This window comes from Ananas comosus, linkage group 3 (assembly GCF_001540865.1).
Source record: "Ananas comosus cultivar F153 linkage group 3, ASM154086v1, whole genome shotgun sequence".
NCBI lineage: Eukaryota > Viridiplantae > Streptophyta > Magnoliopsida > Poales > Bromeliaceae > Ananas > Ananas comosus.
Window position 1 is genome coordinate 3,699,846 of NC_033623.1, and position 18,918 is coordinate 3,718,763.

Below are 18,918 nucleotides of genomic sequence, written 5' to 3' on the forward strand. Positions count from 1 at the left end.
ACTCCGACGAGGGCGGTGGTTGCGATAGAAGGCAAGGAAAAGGTTGTGACAAAAAAAAAATTATAGTGAGAAAGAAAATAAAAATAATAAAAAATAAAAAATATTTTTTTTCTAAAGGAAAGACTAAAAATCATAGAAGAAAAAAAAGATAAAATTACACTGTTAAAATAAAATTACATAATTTAAAAAAAGTTTTCTACTATTTTATATAAAAGTTGTACTTTTTTGAATGAGAGTTATACACTTTAGACGAAAGTTGCACTATTTGGATGAAATTTACATTATTTCTTATTCTCTTCTTTTTCCTCCTCCTTCTTGCCCACCATTTTCTCATCCTCCTCTTCCTTCCTCCTCCACCTTCTCCACTGCCGTCGCGGTCAAGCGCCCCTTGCGCCGCTGCCCCCCTTCTCCGCCATAGGTGACATATGTTAACATACTTAAGTCACGGATGCCGAGATCTTTGGAAAAATAAAAATTAAACTAATAATTTCAAATCACAAGAAGAAATCTTAATACTAAATTTCTGCAAATATTTGATGTGTAGTAATAGGTTTTCTAAATTTTTGTCTTCTTATACATAGATACCTTAGGTGTCATAGATCACATATATCAAATTTAATTACATACTAAAATATTAAATATTAAATAACAAATATGAGCTATATGATCTACCAATACAACTTAAGAGCAATGCTATTTGTAAATCTTAGATTCTAGCTTTTAAAAAACTAAGGTTTACTACAGACCGTCCCAAACATAAATGGAAAAATATGGCTGATCGGTTGTTATTCGATATCTTAAGTTTGATTCATAAAAAAAATATGTATAGGATAGTATGTTACCTTTCTCTTAAAAAAAGTCTAAGATTTGCTTATCTCATCAGCATTTTTTACTACTAAAAACACAACAAAAAATTTAAAACACTCGAATCATAGGATGTAAAATATATACACTATAACAAAGTGCACACATAGTATTTTTCTTCAAATTGATTAATTGTAGGATATTTAAAATATCTCTATCTTCATAAATAGTCAATCTTCTCATTTCAAATATCCTTTATTCACTCATTTATGCAAATGTTTTGAGTGGTAGTATTGGTTCTAAATTTATTATCGTATTGTTGGCGCTAATCATTAATCACAAAAATTTGAGCTATCAAAAAAATACAACTAATTCATTTAAAGTGTACAAGCACAACAACCATGGATCTTTATTCTGACTCGATCCGGCCAACGTCACGCCAATCCGAATATAACTCGACCCAATCCGACATCCCGCTATTTCGATCGTGACTCGTTCCAACTCGACCGTGACCCATTTAAATCAATATTTATGACTTCTTATATATAGTTATTTTAGACATTATAGGTCACATCTATAAAATTAATTAAAATTTAAAATATTAATTAGTAAATAATAAATAAGGTGTGTATGATGTACGGATACAACTGGTTCTTGCCCTTTTTTTTTCGTAGCAGCAAGAATGGGAAGACACTGAATTGGCTTCGCCGCTGCAACACAGTGCGGAGTCGCCCACAACACGCACACGCACACGCACATGCACATGGTGTCGTCCTCTTGCTACCGCTCGTGCTCTGCGCGTGACGTGATCTAACTCTCTCTCTCTCTCTCTTTATTAATTAAACCATTCAAAAATACCAATAGCTACTAGTGAGAGAGGGAAAGAAGAAGAGTAAACAAAATATATGTATATATATATACGCAGAGATACATACAAATTGAAGTCTCCATCATGGGTTAAAGCAAAGGGGAGAGACCCAACGCACAAATAAGAAGGGAGATATACGCAGCAAACTCTGAAAAACAATATTGTTGTTGTGGGATTTGAAGCTGAAGAGGAGCGAGAATGGAGGTTTTGAAAATGCCGAGGTCGAGGCAGCACCACCATTTCCATTTCCATTTCCATTTCCATTTCCTTCTATTAAGCATTCTACTGATTCTCCCCTTATTATTCTCCTCCTCCTCCTCCTCCTCGGCCTCTGTGGATCCCCAAGTCGAAGCTCTCTTCGCGTGGATCAACTCCACGGCAGCCGTCGACAATTCGAAACCTCCCGTATTTCCCGATTGGAATCCGAATTCCCGCTCTCCGTGCAACTGGACCCACGTATCCTGCAACCCCTCCGGAGAGGTCACCGCCCTCACCGTCCAATCCGTCCCCCTCGCCGTCCCCTTACCCGCGTCCCTCTGCGCCTCCCTCCCCTCCCTCTCCTCCCTCACCGTCTCCGACTGTAATCTCACCGGGCCCATCCCCCCGGACCTGTCCTCCTGCTCTCAGCTGACTCGCCTCGACCTCTCCTCTAATTCCCTTTCGGGCCCCATTCCCTCCTCTTTGGGCCGTCTCTACAGATTAATATTGTTAATTCTGAATTCCAATCAGCTCTCCGGACCCATCCCTCCGTCCCTGGGGGGGCTGCGGTCCCTCCGCCAGCTCCTCCTCTTCGACAACCGCCTCTCCGGGCCCCTCCCCGACTCCCTCGGCGATCTCGCCTTCCTCGAGACCCTGCGCGCCGGCGGCAACCGCGAATTGTCCGGGCCGATCCCGGAGTCGTTCTCCCGGCTCTCCCGGCTGGCCGTGCTCGGCCTCGCCGATACGAAAATCTCCGGGCCGATCCCCGCGTCCCTCGGCCGGCTGCAGAACCTCCAGACTCTCTCCGTCTACACGGCGATGCTCACCNTCGGCCTCGCCGATACGAAAATCTCCGGGCCGATCCCCGCGTCCCTCGGCCGGCTGCAGAACCTCCAGACTCTCTCCGTCTACACGGCGATGCTCTCCGGGCCGCTCCCGCCGTCGCTCGGCCGCCTTCCCAACCTCCAGCGGCTGCTCCTCTGGCAGAATTCCCTCACCGGCCCCATCCCGGACTCGTTCGGCAACCTCTCGGCGCTCCAGTCCATCGACCTCTCGATCAATTCCATCTCCGGGGCGATTCCGCCGTCGCTCGGCGCGCTCGCCGGCCTCCAGGACCTGATGCTCAGCGACAACAACATCTCCGGCTCGGTGCCGCCGTCGCTTGCGAACCTGACGTCGCTCGCGCAGCTCCAGCTCGACACCAACCAGCTCTCCGGGCTGGTCCCGCCGGAGCTAGGCGGGCTGTCGTCGCTGACCGTCCTGTTCGCCTGGCAGAACCAGCTCGAGGGCGCGATCCCGCCGTCGCTGGCGTCGCTCTCCGGCCTGCAGGCGCTCGACCTCTCGCACAATCACCTCACCGGCGCAATTCCGGCCGGCCTCTTCCTCCTCCCCAACCTCACGAAGCTCTTGCTGCTGTCGAACGACCTGTCGGGCCCGCTGCCGCCGGAGATCGGCGGAGCCGCGTCCCTCGTCCGCCTCCGCCTCGGCGGCAACCGCATCGCCGGCGCGATCCCCGCGGAGATCGGCGGGCTCAGGAACTTGAATTTCCTCGACCTCTCGGGCAACCGCCTCTCCGGCCCGATCCCCCCGGAGCTCGGCAATTGCTCGGCGCTCCAGATGCTGGACCTCGGCGGCAACGCGCTCGGCGGCGCGCTCCCGGCGACGATCGGGTCGATCCGGGGGCTCCAGGTGCTCGACGTCTCGCTCAACCAGCTCGCCGGCCCGATCCCGGACAGCTTCGGGGGGCTGGCGGCGATGAACAAGCTGGTCCTCGGCGGCAACGCGCTGTCCGGCCCGATCCCCGCGGCGCTCGGCAGCTGCCGCGGGCTCGAGCTGCTCGACCTCGGCAGCAACCGGCTCTCCGGCGGGATCCCCGCCGAGCTGTGCGACATCGACGGCCTCGACATCGCCCTCAACCTCAGCAGGAACTCGCTCTCCGGGCCGATCCCGGAGAAGATATCGCAGCTCGGCAAGCTCTCGGTGCTCGACCTCTCCTTCAACGCGCTCGGCGGGACGCTGACCGCGCTCGCCGGGCTGGAGAACTTGGTCGCGCTCAACGTGTCCAACAACAACTTCACCGGCTACCTCCCGGACACGAAGCTCTTCCGCCAGCTGTCGGCCGCCGACCTCGCGGGGAACGAGGGGCTCTGCACCCGCGGCGGCGACGTGTGCTTCGTGAGCGTGGACGCCGGCGGGCGCCCGGGGATGACCGCGGAGCAGCAGAGCCGGCGGGTGCGCCGGCTGAAGCTCGCGATCGCGCTGCTGATCACGGCGACCGTGGCGATGGTCCTCGGCATGATCGGCATCGTGCGGGCGCGCCGCATGGGCGGCGGCTGCGGCCGCAAGGGATCGGACGACGACGACGACGACGATCGGGAGCTCGGCGGGGAGATGTCGTGGCCGTGGCAGTTCACGCCGTTCCAGAAGCTGAGCTTCTCGGTGGAGCAGGTGGTGCGGAGCCTCGTCGACGCCAACGTGATCGGCAAGGGCTGCTCCGGAGTGGTCTACCGCGTCGACATGGACAACGGCGACGCGATCGCCGTCAAGAAGCTGTGGCCCAGCAACCGGGCGGCGGCGGCGACGGCGACGGCCGTGGGCTGTAATAAGGAGGAGGGAAGCGGCGGCGGGCGCGGGCGCGTGCGCGACTCGTTCTCCGCGGAGGTGCGGACGCTGGGGTCGATCCGGCACAAGAACATCGTGCGGTTCCTGGGGTGCTGCTGGAACAAGAGCACCAGGCTGCTCATGTACGACTACATGGCCAACGGGAGCTTGGGCAGCCTGCTGCACGAGAGGAAGGGGGTGGCGCTGGAGTGGGACCTGCGCTATCGGATAGTGCTCGGCGCCGCGCAGGGCCTCGCCTACCTGCACCACGACTGCGTGCCGCCCATCGTGCACCGCGACATCAAGGCCAACAACATCCTCATCGGCCTCGACTTCGAGCCCTACATCGCCGACTTCGGCCTCGCCAAGCTCGTCGACGACGGCGACTTCGGCCGCTCCTCCAACACCGTCGCCGGCTCCTATGGCTACATCGCCCCTGGTAACTAACTACCACTCTTACTAAATTCATTCTCTAAGCTTTATTTCAATTTTCATGTGTGTGTGTGTTTGTGTTTTTTTTTTTTTCATGTGATAGTGATACGTGGATAAACTAGAAAGAAGATAGTCGAACAGAGAATACGTAACTTGCTCGTAATCGTGAAACAAAATAACCAGAATTATATTTTAAATATACCTAAATACTTCGAATGATTTAAAATCTATGTTTTTAGCTTATCTGAACGGCGCTTTAACAAATTAAAGATTGGATACTCAATATATCACTTCATTTCCATTATGATCTATTTTATGTTTTGTCACCAACAATTGCTACTAATTCATACTTTTTATATTTATTTAAAGAGTGATGAATGGATGGTATTGCGTTTTCAGATTTATTTTTTTTGTGCGTCATTCTCTTTTTGAGTTGGACTTTGAAAGATCGCATATTCATACGAAGGATCTTTACTTTTACATAATAATATATAAAAGATCCGCAATTGCAGAGTATGGATACATGATGAAGATCACGGAGAAGAGCGACGTGTACAGCTACGGCGTGGTGGTGCTGGAGGTGCTAACGGGGAAGCAGCCGATCGACCCTACGATCCCCGACGGGCTGCACGTGGTGGACTGGGTGCGGCGGAGGAAGGGGAGCGCGGAGGTGCTCGACGCGAGCCTCCGCGGGCGGGCCGACTCGGAGGTGCAGGAGATGCTGCAGGTGATGGGCGTGGCGCTGCTGTGCGTGAACGCCGCCCCCGACGAGCGGCCCACAATGAAGGACGTCGCCGCAATGCTCAAGGAGATCCGCCACGAAAGAGAGGAGTACTACAGCAAGGTTGATGTCCTCCTCAAAGGCTCGTCGCCTTCCCCGAAAGGAGCTGCAGCAGCCGGTCACGACACATCAAACGCCGCGACGACGTCTATGTCGTCGTCATCAAGCACGCCCCTGTGCCGAGGGGGGAGCCAGGGCAACAGCTTCTCGGCGGCCACCATCTATTCGTCGTCGTCGTCGAAGGCTAAACCGCAGTTTGGTTAGAAGAATTAGCCGCGTCTTTAGCTTTGGTTTTGGCTTGTTTCAGGTCTGGGTCTGATCCGGCATCGCCTTAGTGAGGTAGTGGTGGTTGCGGGGGAGAACTTTGATGAGGCACATCTCAGGGAGTCGCATTCCTTCGTACTGTAAAATTCGATTTGAGAGCTATCTGACGGTAGAAAGTAGTGCGTTTTACTGATGCGCATCTCATAAAATTTTTGTCTGGTCGAGGCCGGCGGGATGTAAAGAAGAATGATCGATTAATTTGTTTTCAGCTAGTACTGTAGTTAGAATGGGCCTCAAAACAGAGCAAGAAGAAAGAAAGAAGGGGGGCCTAATGCTGTGAGAGTGTTTGTTCAATATATATATATATATATGCTGCAATAAGAATGAAGATTTTTATGCTACTGCACCAGTTGTAGAATTGCACTCTTCAGATATCAGCTTATTCCTATATATATTGCAGCTGTATATTGGTAGAGTTATACAAACTTTAAACTCTGTTACTAGGCTTCTGTTGGAGCTAGAAAACAAAGAGTGGAGAAGTTAAACTATAAAGAAGTTAGACTAGGTTCTTTATTTCTGCAGCGAAACAGAGTTTGATATAGTAGTCGGCATTTAACAAAACGCAGAAATTCTGTGAAAAAAATTGTTTTATTTGTTCGTGAGAATTCATACGTATATATGACTGGGCTGATCAGTGCAAATTTGAATCACACTTTCACCATTCCTTGATTCGAAGTTGTAGAGTCCAGGTAACAATCTGAAGTAAAAGTAGTTTCCGAATGAAAGCGGTTTAGTTATGACATCTGCGCCTTTTTGACCTTTCCTTCAACAACCGATAAGCTTGCGCAGCCATAGTAATGTTTCTTTTCCCAGTGCTTTCGTGAAAATATTCATCAACACTTTGAAGTTTCCTCGTACTTTATCTTATGGCTATATTTGCTTGCTTCCGACATGATTAATCGTCTATTGTTGCAGTAAAATGCAGCTCCTCGCTCTCACCACTGCCTATAAGAATTCTTTGCAACCGTATTGCTTGTGCGACTTTTGCCACTATCGCATATGCATCTTCAGCCAACAAAAGAGCCACAATTTTTGCTTCTTAGGGGCCAATGAGCATATTCAAGAGAAAAGAGTAATTGCATAGCTTGACGTGTTCTTCGTGCCGTCGTGACGTCTAGCCCAATCACTATCAATGTAGGCAACCGATCTTGATCTTTAGATGCATTGTACAAATTGCCTGTTAGAGAGTTTTAGATCCAGTCCAAACCTACGTAAGCCTAAAGATATGACATATCCAATATAATTTATTGAATCAACAGATTAAAATCTAATGTGGGACTATTCATACATAAACTTTCAACATTCTTCTTCTTTTACATGTTAACCAATCAACTCTTCCTTAAACTCAATCTTTACTCTCTAAGCGTTGCACCGAGTCGCTTTTTTTGACTCTTCTGCATTGCACCGAGTTGCTTTTTCTAACTCTTCTCGAAAACATGCCCTTCAACTTCTTTTCATTCATCTGAATCTATCCATTTTAGCCCATGCTACTCGAAAATTCATCCAAGCGTGGCCACCTGACTTGCCACTAGCTCAATTCTTTTATAAGTGCACCACATCTGTCGACTTTGGTACACTCTTGTTATGAAGTTCTGGGCCTAGTCTGGACCTAGATGAGCCCAAGGATGTGACATATCCTATTAGATCTGCGCCCACTAGTATATATCAATCATTTTTCTCTCTTACAATTATTCCATAATCGTCAAATTTTGACTTTGATACCACCACTTTGTAGGAGGTTCTGGTCCTAGCCCAGGCCTACATTAGTCCAAGGATATCTATAACATATCTAATAAAAGTCATTCAACCCGAAAGCTTAAACTTATTAGATCTGAACCCACTAGTATATATCAATTTTTTCACTCTCTTAATAATATGGGACTTTTCACATGTGACCTCTTAACATTGTCGTAGTCGAGTGCTCCCCAGAAGTATCGCAAATACTTTTTGGTAGTGCCAAAATAAATTTTACTTGGGTTTTGCTAGTACGTAGATAGTATGCTTTTAGAATTCACGATGTTGGATTTGGTGGATTATATATGACAAACTAAGATGCAGAGGCATTTGCTTTTCTTACATGATCATTTTTCTTCAACTTCTCATTTGCCACAAGCTGATTAACCATAATTTTAAAAATTTCTTCAGAATTTTCTCTGCATACTTCTTGTGAGAAATAAAAATTCTCAAAAAAAAAAAGAAGAAGCCAAGATCACTTATACTTCATTTCCGTCTTGAATTCTTTAAGCATCTTCGAATTATTGCCGGTGAATACAAGAAACGAAATGATGATAATATCATGTCCTTGATTCGATATATGATGTGCGTTCTCTTTTCGCTTTTCGCAAATCCTTTTCTGAGAAGAATTTGTCTATTTGGCTGTACCCTCTACCGAGCTCTTGTTACTTGTTAAAGGCCATACAATGTCTAATGTAGTTTACAACTTCCGACATGGTTGAGGTGTATTTCACAGTGAAGAAGCACACTTACACTTCAGAAAATGCTTTTGCATCTTTAAATAGAAAAGAACATCTATGGCATTGTGTACAAGTCAAAGGTTGAGTGAGATAGATGTAGTTATCTCCATTTATTTTCACACTTTTGAGTGTTTGAGGTACTCAGGATGCGAGAAAAACTCCATTCTTTGTAATTAGATTTCAGGTGCGAGTCTATTAAACAATCATGAGGAGTTTGAAAACGCTATCTAGCAGAGAAAAGACCGAAAATATTTTAGTTAAACTGCAATGAAGTCGGTGGTAATTATCCGCTTCACTATGCAATGTAATTTTCTTACAAAATAATGCCGAGTTCTGCTAGTTACAGAATACACTCGAACAATTCTTTACATAAAATGAAAGCAACCTGAATTACCACATGTTTTCAGAATGAGAAAATCAACAGGTTTTATGTTGATCTGTTTAATATTGTTGATCATTCGCTAACAATTGAAGCACAGCATCTTAAATTCTACCTGGGCACCCTAAAACGAAACAAGTCGGAGATAGATAGATTTCGACTCTTTTTAATCTCTTGCTCAAGAGTCGCGTCACAACTTCAACATGGTCGATCGACCACTTTTAGCTAACTCATCTCTCACTCATTTTGATATTGATAGGTACTTCCTTCGACAAAGTGACCTTCCTTGAATCTGCTTTTTTGTCGAACAACCCGCCTCTCTTGTTTCTTTCTTCACAGGGTTAACTACAACATCAAGAACAGGGCTGCCTGAGCTGGCATGATCCATTTCTCCAGAATTGTCCTCGTGCACGTTGGCGACGCGCATCGAACGGATGGGAAGTCTCAAATCCTCTATCTCAAATAAGTCTTCGGCCGGGTCACTTTGTTCGACTTTCACATTACCTGATCTCCTTGTCACCGACCTCCGCCTACACATTTTAAGCATTAAAAGAAGGCGATCAAGACGATCTTAGCATAGTTTTATTATCGAAATAAAGATAAGTATTACCTTTTAAGGTTATGCTTTTCCTTTTCGTTCGACTTTCGCGCTGACACTGAGGATCCCAAAGCTACAAGTTATTGAGGGAAAGTAATAAGGAAAAGTTCAAAGCAACACTTCTTTATATATATGTAAAGAAAAAATATTATCACTTACATAGACTACTCAGCATGTGCTTTTTACACATATTGCGATACTTCTTGTGATTAGCGGGACATGATTCATCTGGAACAAGATGAATTGGCTTGCTGATTCGTTCCTCGACCTGTAAAATTTGCACCAGGCATATGAATAAAAAATAAAAATAAAAAATGTGCAGGAAAAAATTTAAAAATAAAAAATGAGCAGGAAAAAATTAAGGAGAATGGTTATAGATTTGTTAAACACCTCAATGCTTATTATGTTGTTCTCAGGGTGCTTGTGCAATTTCTTTTCCTCCTGTGACAAGAACCATAAATGTTCTCACTCCAAAATATTTACAAGTAAAAATGCATTAGATAAATTAGAAAATACTTAAACAAATCGTACCTCCGACTGAAATTTCTTTGCCCTGAGAGCAGCAGCAGCAGCAGCGCATCCGAGCTCATGTCGCAATGCTTTTAACTGTGCGACGAGTGATAAAACTAAATATTTTTAGTCTGAAGCGCCAAAAGGATCACTAGATTTTCTTCTAATCAAATGAAAGTGCAAAACATACTCTATCTTTCCTCAAGTGTAGCTCCTGCAGATGCGAAAATTGATGAGGTAGGATTGTTACTGATTAAAGTAAGAAAAAGAAAAGAGGAATTAATAGTTACCAACAAGTAAAAAAAGAAAAAGGATAAGAACTAACAGCTAGCTTGTGAGAGTTAGCTTGAGCAAGATGCCAATTCTGTTGATGAGCCTTCTGCAGAGCTAGCCGAAGCTTCTGCAGCTCGACGCCGCCCGATTCGATGGTTTTGCTGAGACATTTCGCAAAGTCGATCAATCAAAATTTCGAAAAATTTATAACACTCAAAACACTAATCAATCTCATTAAAAGGTTAAGAATGTGCGAAGATCCCCTCAACTCCAAATAAATTGCATATTTTATCAATTCCGTTGATAATTCCGTCAAAATCAATAACCTTAATCAATTTTGTAGCAAATAAACTAGATTAGTTAGTTGCTAATAGTTAACTGTACCATTAAATGTAACAAAATTTCGATTTTACTAACTAAATAACTCTAATTGAAAAAAAAAAGATGAGAGGTTAAACAAAAGAAGAACTTGACATACTTTCTCTCTTCGAGAAGCCTCAACAGAGCTGCATTTTCCTGAAATCGGGGACGAAGAAATTTCTTGAAAAAGTTAATAATAGTAATAATGGTGGGTCAATAAATTAAATCTGCTTTTCCACTTCTTTTCTTTCTGAAATGGGATCGGAAAATGCACGGAAAGTTAGTAACTGCGCTTTACTTTGACCAGGTGATCAATGCGATCCTCAGTTATTGAAAACAAAACCGGCCTCGGAGTTTCTCGATCTCCCGCTGCAACATTGGTGATATCGGACAGCGTCTTCCTCCTCATCGAGCCTCCGGGAATCAGCGGCATCTTCGCGATATTCACGTCGGTTTTCTCCGCGGGAACAACTGGTAGTAAGTAAATTCACGGTTCGGGTTCCGTTGGAATCGAAAACGGAGAGGAGGAGGAAATGGGAGACGAGGAAAACCGCACCTTGGATTCCTCTAATGGCGTACGTTGCTTTCGCCGAGCTCCTCCTCCTCCCTGGACGAAGAAGAAGAAGAAGAAGAGAGCTCCCAACAAAAGCTACTTTCAAATTATGGTTCGGAGAGAGAGAGAGAGAGAGAGAGAGGGAGGTTCGGATAAACGGTTATCCGAAGCTGGGAGGGAACTCCGAACCTCCTTTCAAATTATGGTTCGGAGAAGCCACACCTTGGGAAATTATTGCCTGCACCGGGACTACTAGAGCTAGTACACTTCATACACCGCATTTAAAAAGTTTTTTTTTTTTTTTTGAGAAAAAGGTAGCACGCTACCTGCTTCATTCATTAATAAAATGAAATTAGCTACATAGAGTGAGACAGCCAGGGTTTCTAAAGAAGAAGCGAGAAAAAAGAAGGAAAAATACAAAAAAGAAAAAGAAAAGGAATCAGATCAGACGTCACCTAGCTCTACAGGCCTCGGCCCACTCTTTTGCCAACATGCCAATAAGACTAGTTGTTCGAGAAATATTGGTGGGCTCTTTTGCCAACACGCTAAAAACAAATTTTATTTTTACCGTGGGACCTTTTAGTTTGTTCCATTTAAATTATTTGTGATGGTTATTTTTAGTATGAATTTTAGCTGCATATATACTTCAAGTGAATATGACTCATATTAAATTTAATAGTGAAATCAATAACTTAAGTGACGCATTCAATTTTGTAAGCAGAAAGTTATTATTAAATCAATAATTTTAGGGTTTAGAGAGCAAATATATATATTTTTTTTAGAGGTTGAGAGGGGTTGGATCAAAATGGGTTATAGTTCAAGCAAGTTTCTTATATATATTTCTATCAAAAATTAAATTCAACCAATAGATGGGATTTATAATATAAATAGTTCATAAAAAAAATAATTATAAATTTTAAGAATTTATTATCGAGGCATTGTCTAATAATTATGAGTTTTTTTTAAAAATGTGCACAAAATATAAGTATTCAAAATTTATAACTTTTAATACGTAGTAATTTTATAAGTCTTAGAATTACATCCAACGATTAAAACTTTAATTTTGAGGCCTCTAACACAGTTTGCAGGGTACAAGACACGCTTATACACCTGGTGCAGGAAATAATTTCTAACTTTTTTTACCTGAGGTAGGTAGGTGTAAAATTCTTGATGTTAAAAATACGCGGAGGCTCCTTCAACTGTAGGATATTCTGAAATAGCCCCATGAGTATTTTTTTTTAAAAAAAGTTTTATCGAGGTCTCTCAATATTTGATGTTTTGGAATTAAGTGATTTTAGAATAGTTTTTAAAATTAATTAATAATACCATCAAATTCAATAAAATTAACTTTTATGCAACTAGCTGCTAGAAATTACAAAATATAAATATAAATTTTTAGATTTTTCAATAACTTCGAATGCATTGGAGCAGTTATAATTTAAGCATTAAACCTCTCATGCACTCCACAACTAGGAAAGGATGAACAAGAGGAATGTACAAGAGATGCAAAAGTGAAACTTACTTTCCAATTTATTGAATTGCATACGGACTTTTACCGCAGTAACAACAACAACAACAACAACAAAGATAAATGTCAAAGAAGAAAGGAAAAAAGAAGAGATTACTGCCAAAAAAAAAAAAGTTTCCCAAAATTGAAAGCATCTATTTCAGCATTTCTTTATTTCTCCTTTAGTTAATTTCCACAAAGCACAGGAGAAAAAAGTCAAAGTTTTAAGGATTATTTGCTCTAAAATTTCTGAAGATCAAATAGAACATGTAGAGAAAGTTCTATGCAATGAGCAATAGGTAAAGTAATAACAACTGTAAAACTAAATTTAGCCGATAAAGAAACCATCGTCTTTTTGACATGTTTCCAAATGGCGGTGACGAGTACCCATCTTGGCGACGGCGGCAGAGGCTATGGCAGGCCCTGTCACAGCGGTGGCGGCAGGAAATACAGCCACAGCGGAAGTGGCGGAGGAGGAGTAGGGTACCGGCGCAACGACGGGAAACACTACAGGAGAAACACTGGAGCCTCTGATGGGAATAGGTGGATCTTGGTGAGTCGCAGAGCAAGACCCTAGATCAATCTCTGGAGCAGAGATTGCCAGCGAGGAGGGGTGGAGAAATGCCCAGGTCACAAAGGGAAAGAGAGAGAACAAATGCGGAGCCTCACTGGAAGAATCTTGAACCCGCTTCAACTATTGCCATCAACAAATGCAATAGCACAAAGTTGACACTAGAGTTGGAGAAGAGATTCAAGCTGTTGAAACTTTCACTCTCCAAACTAGATACTTCAGACTCATTCTCAACATCCTACCTTTCCAAGAGGGTGATTGATGGATTGGACAACTTCAAACTTGGAAATAAAAAAAAAAATTAGTTGGGCAGATGAAGCTGGCACCTCTCTTGTTTCCATTTGCCCATTCAAGCGAAATGACCCTCCTGTAGCCATTGGTCAAATGGACGACCCACACCACTCCACTTATTTAATCTTTGGATTAAGCAGCTGGACCTCAGTTGACAGAAAGATTGGGATTCTTGAGAAGACTCCCAAAAAGACCTTTAAGTGTAGTATCTTGAACTTTGCAAAATTATAGAAGTTGAAAGTGGGGCTGAGGAGTGGCATGTAACCACAGGTCCTAATATTTGTAAAGGTGTTGTGGGTCAATTTTGAGAGCTATTAGACTTTTGGATGTAAGAAGTGCGTCGTTGAAGCGACTCCTAAACTTATTGTATATCAGTATACTGAACTTCAATAAATTGCAAAGTTCGAGTGAGGAATGACATTTGGAACCTTCCCACATGTTTTAAAGGGTTTAAAGATGTTTACAAATAAGTTTGAGAGTGATCGGATAGCTAGAAGTGAGAAAGTGCATTGCTATTGCAAAATCTGCAATTTTTGCATTGGTGTACCGGTACAAGCCTAATGCTGTACCGGTACAGCAAGCAGCAGCAGCTGCAGCTGCGTGGCAGCAAGGCTGTTTTGGTCTTTTCACCTCCTGATCCTTATCTATCTGATCCAGCTCGAGCTCTGGAGCACCTTGGAAGGTAGTAGAGCTCAGAGAAGGGTTTCTTCACCTTCCTCACACTCTCTCTCTCTAGGGATTGTCTCTCTCTACAAAGAAGTCACCGTTTTGCACCGTCGTCGTCGCCGAGCTCGCTCTTCGCTGTTTGGGAGTGTCACTGAGCCTTGGTGGACGTGTGAGGGAGTGTTTTGGAGAGCTTTTCGCAGCCCTGGACCAGTAACTCACTGGTTGCAAGCTTGAGAAGGTAATCGGCTCACTTTTTCAATTTTCGGCAATCTATTGGACGAATTTTGTATAATTTCAGGATTGTTGCTTCTAGTTGTTTTAATATGAGATTTCAGCAATTAAGTTGGATTAATTAGCTGTGAATTAACCTCTTTAGACCAGGGTTAAGCTACTCTGAAGCTTAATGGAAATATTTAGCTAATTACGAAGCTAGTTCGGAACTATACGAAGTTACTCGGGTATTTGATGCAGTTTGGGAATTGTATCTTCGCAGCAGGTTTCCGAACCACGTGGAGCTTATTTGGTGACCTGGGAGGCTGGATTAGAAGGTGTTCTACCTTGAGGTAAGCAAGAATTTCAGCTAGGAAGCTGAAATTGCAAGAATCCGACTATAGAAGCTTGCATACAAGCATTCTAATGCCGTTTTGACATTGTTCGCAGCAGGAGTGGGATCGACTCTTGGAGTGATTTTGGCTGACCTGTGGAAGCTCTGGAAGACTCGACTTGAGGTATTAAACTAGCCGAAGCAGGGGATTAAGTTATTGCTTTGTATTATGCGCCATTGAAGCCAAAATTAGATTACTAAGTAATCGTTCCGACGCGGTTTGATGTTTTATTTTCAGCAAATCCAGGGATCGTTTGAGCTGAATTTGGAGCATCTCTTGGGCTGTTTTGAGCTTAGTGATAGGTGGGTCGGACCTAACCAGAGCAAGTGAATTTCCTCTATGTTCTATATGATGCTATAGACTGATGATTCATATATGGATGGTTCTAAGTGCTGACGGGCAACTTTAAACACTCATGCTGTTCCTATGCCTTGAAAGCTAATTAAAGTTAACACTTGTTAGTAAACGATTTTCTTATGCATTTGTCAAGTAAGAAACATAACTTATGAATATTGATACGTGACTATACCAATGATTCATGCAAATCAGCATCTCTATTATGTGGTATTTCATCTAGTGATCGCTAGCATTGCTTGCTATATTGAACGCTGACGTATGGGTCGAGAATGAGAACTTATATACTTGATATATGATATTTGGAAACTGTTAAGCTATGGATCGTGATTATTGCCATTGTGCCCATTCGCACCAGCTTGTGAGGGTCGCTCCCTACAAGCCGGCACTCCGGAGTTGGCCTACGCGACAGTTGCTCGCCCGTGCGGGATTGGGTGCCGAAGTGGATTGCCGTGGGGAGTGTATACTACCATGGGGCCATTAGGCGCGGCACAAGCCGGACTACCTTGAGTAGGTCCTAGTGAATGAAAATGAAAGTGAAAATGATAATGATAGTAATGAATGAGTATCAGTTGTAATGTACAGTAGTACTTACACTTCTATGGTTATGTTTATGTTTATGTTTATAGTAGTTGCGATACTTCTATTATTCAGTTGATTCACTACTGCAGAAATCATGTTTACATGTTGAATACATGCCTGTTACTGGTTAGCATTGCATATTTCTATATCATGCACTTATCGCTTTTACTTACTTTCAGTACATCATGAGCCTAGTGGTGTAATTCGCCGAGGCTGGCGGCTTACCCACTGGGAACTATTGTTAATAGTTCTCACGCCCTTTTTATGGTTGTTTTTACAGAGCCATCTACAGGAGAGGCTAGGGATCGTGGCAAGGGAGTCGCGTCTAGCTAGACTTTGCTAGGAGCGTGCTAGTCGATCACCTTGCTACTCGGGCTACGGCCAAGGGTGATGTCCATTGTATAGAGTGACTACCTTTGTACAGATGTTTTGTGTACCCTGTGTTGTATATGAGTTGTAGATCCAGATGTTATAGTTCGTACTTCTTCTCCTTTTGCTGAGATTTTGGATTGTATACTCTTTGTTCATTTACTGATAGTATATCGTCTTATACATTGCTCTGATATCAGGATAGGATTCTCTCTCTTGTTTTTCTTCCTATCGACTTGCTTTCTTTGTAGACGCCTTATATACTGCAGGTGTATGGCGGATCTGTGCACGTGCCGGATATGCTTCCGCTGGTACCCGGGCGTGACATTAAGGAAGCTTTCCTCACATAGTGCCCACTATCTCAACCTGCCCTGTCTCCAAAGCCTCATTCCTTACCCCAACTTAAGGAGCAACCCAACTTCTCTGGTCGTTGCTTCAGGTGCCTTGGGAGGGACCATCGCACTCACTATTGCAGGGAGCCTGTGAGGTGTGTGGCTTTCTTTAAGCTCGGGCACAAAGCTCGCGACTGCAAAGAGAACAAGACCCGCCAAAGCCTAAACACATACCGCGCTTTGCGAGTCCGCCCATCTACCTTGAGGTCCTTCATCCCCTACTCGGAGGACTTCTTCAAGTGCCAAAACCAGCGTCAGAATGCAGTGCTGCCTGATGTCATCGGCCCAGCCAATCTTGGACATTTCCCACAGGATTCTATTGCAAATGGTTTGGCCAATCACTTCGGCGGATACTACAATGACTTTTTCATCGCTCGATACCCGGAGAGAGACTTTGTCATCTTCCTCCCAGAATGGGTAAGAGTTGAGGACTTGGTGCAAAGGAAATTAATCAGCTTGGAAGAAGTGCAACTTCGCTGCTACATATGGAAACCTTACCAAGAAGCCAGAGGCTCAATTCGCTACTATATGTGGGAACCTTACCAAGGAGCCAGAGGTTCAATTATCTCTTACAGGGCTTGGATCAGGCTTGCTCGCCTTCCTTTTGAATGTTGGTCATCTCATTGCGTATCGGCTATCGTGAGCAGCTTCGGCTGGGTATTACGGGCGGACGACGATAGTATACGCATGACCAACCTTTTTGCGTATAGGTGCCAAGTCACTATGGACCATCTTTCTGACATTCAGAGAGCCTGATCATCACGATGGGGGACTTAACAGTGCCAGTAATAGTTCACTTAGAAAGATGGGAGCAGTACGAAGCGAAGAGATGCGAAAACCCTCCAGCTCCCTCGAGGGGTGACACGTACAAGGGTGGCAATGAGAACAATCGGGCTGATCACTAGATTACTGCGAACAACAGGCACAACCGACACGCAATCGACAACGACTGGAATTCAAGGGATAGTGAGGCTTACAGTTAGGATGACACTTGGAACTTCGAAATTCGTAACAGGCGGCGTGGGGCGTCGTCGGCTGAGAAAACAACACCCCTTGCACTACCACATTCCGGCAAATCATGTGCCTAGTCAACGACCGGAGAAAATTCCAAAGCTCTCCTGTACCCAACGATCACTAGCCACCCCTCAAGTCCTCTATTTGGTGATCTCGTTAAACTCGATACAAATTCAAATCCTTGCACGATTGTGACAATGGGTGCTACATCAACAAAGGCAAGAAAGTCGGTAAGTGGAGCTTTGCATGTAAATGGTAAGGAAAAGAAACTCGAGGTGCCAAAGGGGAGGCTCTAGACTTGGGTGATTACCAAGGCACCATTGGGACATGAATACTCATCAACCCTATTCATAATGTGTAGAGCTCCCCATGCAAGTCTTCACACTTACATGAAGGAGGATTTAAGCCACGTGCTTCCCCAACTTGACTATGCATCTGGGACCTACAAAACCCTCCAACGAAATATGTCGCTAGTTGTGGGCCTTACAATGTTAGGTTCGATGTGGGCCTTCTCAAGCTGGATTCCAAAACCCACTCCTTTGACTCCCTAAGTTTGGGTATAGGCATTTTATAAGCTGCATGCATTAATCCACCAAGTCCCAATCTAGTGTTATCAAACAAGCCTCTCGTCCAACCAAATCAATTTGACGTCTGGTCTGGAAAATCTCGCAGGATTTGCTCGCTTGACCTTATGACGTGGGCCCACTTTCTCCTTTCCCAGGAGAAGAGGACAATGCTTATTACCAACTCCTCTCTCATGAATCCGAAGCAGCCTCTAATCGAAACCAATATGACAAACCTCACGCTCCCCTTACCTGATCGATAGTGGGAATGAAAAGAACAATGACCCTAGGACTACTTTGGCAAAGGGACACCTTTGAGTGAAGGATGGATAGAAAAAGTAGACGCAGCTCGCATCTCTTTCGATCCCTCGAAAAAGAATGACTCAACTTTTGTAGCTCAGACATGCAAAAGATTGGTCATTTAGTCAATCAAGTCGATATTGGGGAAGGCAAAAGTAAGAAAAGCCATTTTACGCGAAGAAAATAAACCGAGCCCTTGCCTTGAAAAGAAGAAGAAAAAAAAGAATGGAAGGAAAATCAAGGAGAATAGTGAAAAATATAGTCATCTTGAACAACGATGAGGTGGCTAACCTTAGACGGTTCCTGAAGGCCGACGCTTGACCTTTCCACTCTAGCGTGGTACTTATTAGGTGTTTTGTAGGTTGTCTTCTTTATCTCCATGCTAAACATCTGCAGTTGGAATGTACGTGGGCTTAACGACCCCATTAAAAGATATACCGTGAAGATTATCGTTTCTAAGTTTAGTGATGCCATCCTTGGTTTCCAAGAAACCAAAGTGGACTCTGTATCCCATTCATTTATTTGATCTTTCTGTGGCCTACGTTACGA

The 18,918-nt window shown here is 44.1% G+C and overlaps 2 protein-coding genes and 1 long non-coding RNA gene across 5 annotated transcripts; 2 read left to right on the plus strand and 1 right to left on the minus strand.

Annotated features, from left to right (window-relative positions):
- Positions 1,695 to 6,349, plus strand: LOC109707083 (receptor-like protein kinase 2). Of its 2 annotated transcripts, XM_020228157.1 has the most exons (3): positions 1,695 to 4,910; positions 5,416 to 5,959; positions 6,046 to 6,349. In XM_020228157.1, exons 1-2 carry the CDS (start codon positions 1,871 to 1,873, stop codon positions 5,946 to 5,948), a joined length of 3,573 nt encoding a protein of 1,190 aa, XP_020083746.1. In that variant the 5' UTR covers positions 1,695 to 1,870; the 3' UTR covers positions 5,949 to 5,959; positions 6,046 to 6,349. The 2 variants fall into 2 exon arrangements, with proteins under 2 accessions (XP_020083746.1, XP_020083745.1); XM_020228156.1 differs by having other exon boundaries at positions 5,416 to 6,349.
- LOC109708251 (shugoshin-1-like) lies at positions 8,921 to 11,202 on the minus strand. Its single transcript, XM_020229921.1, has 10 exons — positions 11,159 to 11,202; positions 10,901 to 11,073; positions 10,721 to 10,758; positions 10,295 to 10,403; positions 10,160 to 10,183; positions 9,991 to 10,065; positions 9,850 to 9,900; positions 9,619 to 9,727; positions 9,472 to 9,532; positions 8,921 to 9,391 (listed from the first exon to the last, which is right to left on the minus strand). Exons 2-10 carry the CDS (start codon positions 11,033 to 11,035, stop codon positions 9,103 to 9,105), a joined length of 891 nt encoding a protein of 296 aa, XP_020085510.1. The 5' UTR covers positions 11,036 to 11,073; positions 11,159 to 11,202; the 3' UTR covers positions 8,921 to 9,102.
- LOC109708112 lies at positions 14,123 to 16,033 on the plus strand. 2 transcript variants are annotated; one of them, XR_002215658.1, is made up of 4 exons: positions 14,123 to 14,753; positions 14,851 to 14,918; positions 15,033 to 15,097; positions 16,012 to 16,033. It is a non-coding gene; the product is annotated as an uncharacterized LOC109708112 (long non-coding RNA). The 2 variants fall into 2 exon arrangements; XR_002215659.1 differs by having other exon boundaries at positions 14,854 to 14,918.

Bases quoted from the DNA above. Each gene is read 5' to 3' on its own strand.
- LOC109708251 (XM_020229921.1), bottom strand. From the start codon at position 11,035: ATGCCGCTGATTCCCGGAGGCTCGATGAGGAGGAAGACGCTGTCCGAT. The intron at 10,404-10,720 runs GTATGTCAAGTT...GAAATGTCTCAG, and splicing joins AGGCTTCTCGAAGAGAGAAA to CAAAACCATCGAATCGGGCG. The intron at 9,533-9,618 runs GTAAGTGATAAT...AATAACTTGTAG, and splicing joins GCACATGCTGAGTAGTCTAT to CTTTGGGATCCTCAGTGTCA.